Source organism: Montipora capricornis, chromosome 10 (genome assembly GCF_036669925.1).
Source record: "Montipora capricornis isolate CH-2021 chromosome 10, ASM3666992v2, whole genome shotgun sequence".
NCBI lineage: Eukaryota > Metazoa > Cnidaria > Anthozoa > Scleractinia > Acroporidae > Montipora > Montipora capricornis.
In genome coordinates, this window is record NC_090892.1 from 60661373 (window position 1) to 60668872 (window position 7500).

Consider the following 7500-nt stretch of genomic DNA (forward strand, 5'->3'; position numbering starts at 1 on the left):
AAAATTACTGGATTCCGATTGGAGGGGAGTGTTATGGCAACCACGCGAGTAAACGTCACGCAAAAAGCTAACACAACACTAAGTCAACGAAAGTACTCAAACCTGGATGAAATTGCCACAACCGAACGACGTAATTTACACTACACATAAAGATTTCCGGAAGAATTTATCGAGAGAGTTTTCACGAGTGCATCATAAACAAAAAAATTACATGATCTTAGGGCTTTGCATATAGCGAGGCGGGGATGCCCGTCGGAAATTTTGAATTACACCCCTAAAGGAGACCAATCTGGGCGTGACCCAGGCTTTTTCTGACCACAAAATGAAAACATATTTAAAATATATTAAATATATATTGATATATTTCCTTGCGTGCAACCCTAAGTGAGACCAAAATTCGAGATGATTTACACCCCTAAGCGAGATGATAAGCGTCCCCTCCCTCTCCCCTGCGTTTTTAATCTTCGCCATGCGTAGGTCCCTAAGCAAAACTTGATCTTTTTTAAGTCATTGCCGGTCCAATTTGTTCAAGCTCACGGAGTACTTCAACCATATTCGGCCTCTCCTTTGGCTTATCTCTAACACAACTCATTACCAGATCCCTGAGGTCTTGATCCGTCATAAGGAATACCTGGGTATCAGTCTTTTGAGGCACTGGAAGCTCACGAATGCACATTTCACATAACAAAAGGCCAAAGCTGTACACGTCAATCTGAAAAGAAATCAGTTCATCTCTGGTTGCGGTCGCATTAGGGAGTGAACACTAGTGTTGATTCACGGTTCTATTGTTCGGTGTTCCCCTAGGGATTCAAAACAACAGTGATTGAACAACACTAGTGATACGCTGTGTTTCTCTCAAGTGTGACCGCAACCAATGTAACCTTCGCTGAAAGGGGCTATGTCACGCAATTCTTTGATTGCACCTCACGTCACGGCGGCCATGTTGGTGGAAAGAACAATAGCAGAAAAGTCTTTTGGGAATTTGACTCTATATTTGAGCTTATTAATGTTATTAATGTTCTTAATTTATTTTATTATCAGGAGATAAACTAGAAAGGGATAACCTCCTTTGTGTCCTTTTCACTTTCCTATGGATTTGTGAATAAACAGTTATTATTATTATTATTATTATTATTATTATTATTATTGTTGTTGTTGTTGTTGTTGTTTTGGCACCAACATGGCCGTCTTATTACATGAGTGCAATCAAAGAATAACCACTTAAAATTGTTGAACGTAATAAAAGAAATACAGCAGAAGGAAAGAGACGCATGGATGGACACAAATGGACAAGATTGAAATGGATGGCATTTGGTTAATCTTGAAAAACGTTGGCCGACGTTTTTCAAGTTTACGAAAAATCTCCTGGATAGAGGCTGTTTTTAACCAGAATCATCTCGTTTGTGATGTAACGATAATTTTATCAGCAATGAATTCTACAATTACCAAAACTCGTGATTAACTAAAGATTTCCCCTAAACACCCTAAAATAACGTGGGATAGCCCCTTTAAGATGTTTGGCCATATTCCCTCAAAAGGGCTTCCCACAAAAAATGAGCGGTCATTTCAACACAGATGAGAAAGGACCACAGGAAATACGTCTGTATAAGTAGGCTAGTTGGTGAGATGCATGAATACGGCATATTCCAAAATTTTCTCCTGAATGTATAGCACAACTTCCAATTTCATTCCTCCGGTGCTTTTGATCAACAGAAGGGGTGTAAAGCAGATAAATAGCAGATAATCAGTTGCGGAAGTAAGAAAAAAATGTTGTGAGTGCTTAACCCTCCCTCAACTGAGTAACATTTACAGATTTTAATCTGACTGATGACAGACGATTTTACTCGTCAACTGGGGACGCTTTAGGTTTAAATGGATTAACAACATCTAGGTCCACACTCCCCTATAACCCTTCTCTCCCTAAGAGTGGTACTTATAGATTTTACTATGTCTAATGCCAAATGATTTTACTCGTCAATGGAGGCCACTTCAGGGATGAGTGGGTTAACAACATCTAGGTCCACACAAATGTAACACCAGACAATGTTACTCATCAACTGGTGGCACTTTACGTGTCAATGGGTTAAACCTTCACACATAACAAAAAGAACAAACAAAAAGGCAAACCTTTGGAGACTGATCAGATGACAGTGCTTCTGGTGCAGAATAAATTACAGCTCCGGGATTCATTGTTCTACACTTTCTCATGAAATTCGCAGTGCCGTAATCAGACACCTTAGCTTGCCACTGATTGTCTCGTCTCCACAGCAGCACATTTGCACTGCTTATATCCCGGTGGATTATGGGAGGTTTACTCATATGCAAGTAATTCAAGGCTCTGGCAATATCAAGTGCAATGGTGACTACTTCTGCTTTTGTTAATGGCTGCTTTTCAAGTAGATCCCTCAAACTGATATCCATTAGCTCTGTTATAAACAAAGGTACACCATCATCATTTGTAGCACCAATAAATTGGAGTAAACATGGGTGACGGCATCTAGAGGCAATGGTCATCTCTCTCATAAATAAGCGTCTGTTGTGCGGTGACAAAATAAGTTCATGAATTTGCTTCACTGCCACTCTACATCCACGAAATCTGCCCTCCGTGACCACGCCCCAGCCACCAGTGCCTAGACTTTTCCCACCTAAAACCTCAACCTCGCTGCGCTCTATAAGCCAGTCACAAGTTTCCGCCACTGGACTAGGTTGCTGCTTCAGTTCATCTAAACCCTCCTGGCAAGTGACCCTCTGAGTAAGATTTTCCAATTCTTTTTGTAATGCAGCTTTCAACTTCTTCTCTTTCTCTAATTGTAACAAGGAGTCACTCAACTGCTGTTCAATGCTAACTTTTGAAGCACGCTCTTCAATCAAACGTTTCTCAAATTCTTTCCACTCAGACATGAAACATTTCTGCATTTTCTGAATCTTACTCTTCTGTTCCTCCAACTGAAATTCAACCCCGGATTGATGTAGAACTTGCTCACTCAAAGCATTCTGTAAAGTGTTACATTTCTCACTCAGACTTTCTCTTGCCACACGTTCTTCGTGAAGATTCTTCTCCAGACTTGAAATCTTCATCTTGCTCTCTTCAAGAAGGTTTTGGATCTCACTCAGCGTTTTCTTCTCTTTAAGATACAAATGCTTAAATTTCAATAGCTCTTCGCCTCTTGATTCCTCTTCTTGAAGATCATCAATGATTTTGCTATTATTCCCATTAGTTTCCACTTGTTCACTCAGGTTTTTATCACTGTTAAGAACACCACCATTTTCATTAAACACTTCTGCCTCCATGATTGAATGCCCTGAGCTCTCCATACCAGAGTCATCTCCATTTGAATCTCCACTTACCGTTATATGTGTGTAGTCATCTTGGACATTCTCTTCTAAAAGGAAACAATCATAAAATAATTAGCCACTAACTCAGGATTCAGGATTCAGAAAAATGCATGGATGCTTAAAAATATAAATTACCCTTTCACAAAGACTTTCTAAAACATTGCAGCCAACAATGATTTACAATATTGGCACAGATTAAAATAAAATTGCAATTATTAAGTAAGTTATTCCTTCACAACAATAAAATAAACATTATGAGAGCATTATGGCCTAGTGTTTCTTTATCAACTAATATCACTTGAACAACAAATTATCCAATAATTACATGTACTGATCACAAGAACAAGCAAGAGTGAAAAGACATTTTCAGAAAATTAAATTTAATAATATTTGCTGTATTTGCCAGCCTTTCAAATAATTTTTGTTTTATCAGAGAAAGTTTATCCATACAACGAAGTCTTGGGCTTTCCATTGTAGAATTAGTGAAACAGGCTTTGTTTAAAACAATGGACATCTTGAAAAAAAAAAAGCCAAAATGGCCTTATTTTTCTCAATCCCTTCCCAACCTGTGGCCTAGCCTTGACATTTTGCACAGAACCTGTAAAAACGTGCATAAGCTTTACAAGTACACCTCTCATTCATGATTCTTATTAATAATAATATTATTATTATTATCATTATTTTGTTCTGCCCAAGGTATGCCACCTAACATAATCACCTCCTTACTTCTACTGCTAATATTCTCGGTGAAACATGGTCATCGAGCAGTGATGCTAGGAAACTTAATTTTTTATTGTATGGTGTTCTTTCTTTCAAGAAGTCCACAGTTTTATAATGAATACTATTGCTTTTCAATGGCCACTGTTTTATTGTTCTAGCCATGTAACGTCCTCTGTCAAAACGTTTGTGTTTGTTTGTGTGTGAGCCTGATAATTGAATTTAAAGTTGTATTATTATGATCCCCTTCCCCTTGATAAGCCTCAGTGTTTTTGGGGAAAACAATGACAAATAAGTTTAAATGACAAATATTATTACCGTATTTACCCGTGTATAAGTCGATCCCATGTATAAGTCGACCCCCCATTTTTGATGGCAAAAAAAGCAATTTCTTAATTTCTTTGCTAAATGTTCATGGGATATTAATCTTGCATTCTTCGATTTCTGGAACTGTGGTTTCACAAAAAATAAAGGGCATCAAGCGCTTAATAGTTTTGTTGTTCAGTGGTTGTTGTACATGTATGTGCGGGCATTTTGTCCTTGAATTTCGAAAAAGTTCTCAGAAAATCGAACATGTAAACCTCAAACTAACCTGTTTCGTTGTTCAAGGATAAAGGGCTTTAGAGGATAAGCACAACATCACAGAAGCAGGAGTCAATCTTTGAAAATAACTTCAAAAACGATACAAAATGTGCAAGGTTTAATTGGTGCTTGACTTATAATTTCTCACATGGCAAACGAAACAAAACTCATAAACCAAACAATACAAAGTTTGCAAAAGCATTTAAATCATCCAGGTTTGTATAAAGAATAAAAAACAATCATTACCAACCAGCATTTTCAGGCAACACGAGTGACGATCATGCTCGCACGCAAACACAAGGAATTGTGCCAGGTTACTAAGCCATTGAAGGATCGCGTTTTATTTGAAGAAACAAGAATGTTTTTTAGAGCTTTCCGCCTTTGGAAAACGAAAATTTCCAGTGTCTATTTCATATTTGTGCTTGTGAGTATCTTCAACATTTAAAGTAAAACAAATCCTTTTTCCTTTCAACTGGAATTGCTTAATTACATTCATATTGAAGTCTTTCGTCATTCATTTTGAAGTATTTCGTCCACTGCGTTCGTTATGCCCAACGACCACATTATGATGTTTATTTTGAATAAATTACTTAGCTGGAACTTGGCTCAAAATCTTTGACCCGTGTATAAGTCGAGGGCGATTTTTGGAGTTTCTTTTGAGGCCATAAAAGGTCAACTTGTACACGGGTAAATACGGTATTAGTATTTTTATTATTATTAAGATACTAAATTATTATTATTATCATCATCATCATCATCATTATTATTATTATTATATTTACCAGCCTCTGCATTTGCAGTCACTTCCTCGCACAATGGAATCCTGATCTTGTCTAAGGACACAAACATTCCCGCTCCTGCAGCACACTTGAAATACCTTTGACACCTAAAAACACCATCTGTAGTGCCACGATTGCAAAAAAGAGGGTCCTAGAAGATAAATCAAAGGTCACAGTTATGAACAGCTAATATTCTGTTTACAGCCTTTTTTATAAATATGAAGTGTAGTCACAGTATTTTTGAGCACAACTTTGAAGTACTCAAAAAATAACTAGTAATTATGATAGAAATGCTGCCAAGGGGAAGGGAGATGCTTAACTTGCTTGCAATTTAAAGACAGTTCATGCATGGAATGGAAGGGAGATTTGGTCACCGTGATTTCATTGAATTCTAAAATCAAAATTGCAAGGTCTTTTGAATTTTTATCTAAAGGAGGATAAAGATGACCCAGAAATAAATCTTCTTCAAGTTCTCAGTTCTGTGACATCTTTCATTCGAAATTACAGCATTTTGAATTTCCGAATTGTTACCTTGCGTAAAACCATGATGCAAAACTATTTGGCTGAAAAAAATGTGAATCTCAGCAGTTTGAGCCTTTCAGGTAAATTTGGAGATGTGTTCATACATAGAGAATATTACATGGCCGCGTGGAGATATGAAATTTCTCTCGGAGTGTTGAAAAATATTTCACAAGTGAGCGCAGCAAACAAGTGAAATATTTTTCAACATGAGAAGAGAAATTTTGTATCTCCAAGCCGCCATGTAATATTCTATTTATTATATGAACACCAAAGAAAGACTAAATTGTTTCATGAAAGGCATTGAAAGGCGCAATTTTTTATATGTAACCATAGCAACAGTGATCTTTTCACGTGTTATCTTCACCTGGAAGATAATTATCATGTTTTTGCGCAAAAGCTCACTTGGTATTTCATTGGTGTTTATATAATAAACATGTATTTTATCTCACGAGTGAAATGTAAGCACTGTTATTGCAAAGTGAACAACAGATGTTTTTGTTGATTACTGGCCGCCATGTTGGTGGATCACATGGCGTCTCCATATAAAACTCTTTAAACTTGCGTGAAATGTTCAACAAATAATTCAGAAACAATGTACCGCACAGACCTGAGAATTTGAGAGGTGGTTAAAAGATTTGTTTCCTACAACATTCGCAGTTCTTTCCCCTTTCCATGGAAGATCAATGAACAATTTTGAATTTATTTTTTCGTTGTTTGACAGTGAATCAAAAGTAGAATACGAAAAGCTAAAACGAAAAAGAGGGCAGGCTCTAATATTCTATGGAACAAGATTGTACCACGCATTTTAATTTCTCCATTAGCGCATATCCACAGAAACATGCACCTTTGTTCTTACTGTGACCACAATTCACTGCGTTTCGTAGAAAATGTGTTCTCCTGATTATAGAGCTGCCTTGTTTGTTTGCTCTAGGCTCACTCACCGCTCACTCACTACTGGCAAATCCCCAAAATGAATCATGAGCAAAAAAAGCTTCAATCATTTTGAAGTAGCATAGATGGAAATGGATTGAAAAAGTCCCTTCATCACTACCACTGTCACAAAACTTACTGTCTGGTCTCAGCCTTAAAAAATTGCTAAAGGAAATGTTTTTGTCTGTCAGTATTAGAGGGGTTCGGAGTAGTTCTTGTGTTGCAGACATTAATAATGATTTTAAAATGCCAAAGACAGATGTGAGACATTAAAGTGTACATAGTATTTTGTATTCTACTTTGTACATGTATTCCAGTTTTGAAATAGAGGATATTACATGGCTGTACAGGGATACAAATTTTATCTTTGTGCTGAAAGTACCGTATCTCTCATAATTGAGTGAAGCGAACGAGTGAGAGATACTTTCAGCACGACTAGATAAAATTTGTATCCCCAAGTGGCCTTGTAATGTTCTGTTTATTATATAGATATTGATGAAATGTCCAGATTAAAAACAACTTGTTTTACTCATTTTCGAAATGATGAAAAATTGGTCACCAACCACTAAAACATGCATGTTGTGTAACATGAAACAAGATATGAAAGTTATGAAAAACAAATCATGATAACGTA

At 36.8% G+C, this 7500-nt stretch overlaps 1 protein-coding gene across 1 annotated transcript in view; it reads right to left on the bottom strand.

Moving 5' to 3' along the window:
- Positions 1-7500, bottom strand: part of LOC138021457 (uncharacterized) — an 11795-nt gene that overhangs the window by 1796 nt on the left and 2499 nt on the right. Inside the window, exons 2-4 of the mRNA XM_068868340.1 lie at positions 5418-5565; positions 2128-3383; positions 1-712 (exon numbers count right to left, since the gene is read on the bottom strand). The exon at positions 1-712 is cut by the window's left edge and continues 1796 nt beyond it. Of these exons, the coding sequence (XP_068724441.1) occupies positions 503-712; positions 2128-3383; positions 5418-5565 (1614 nt within the window). The 3' untranslated portion in view covers positions 1-502. The remainder of the gene's footprint in view (positions 713-2127; positions 3384-5417; positions 5566-7500) is intronic.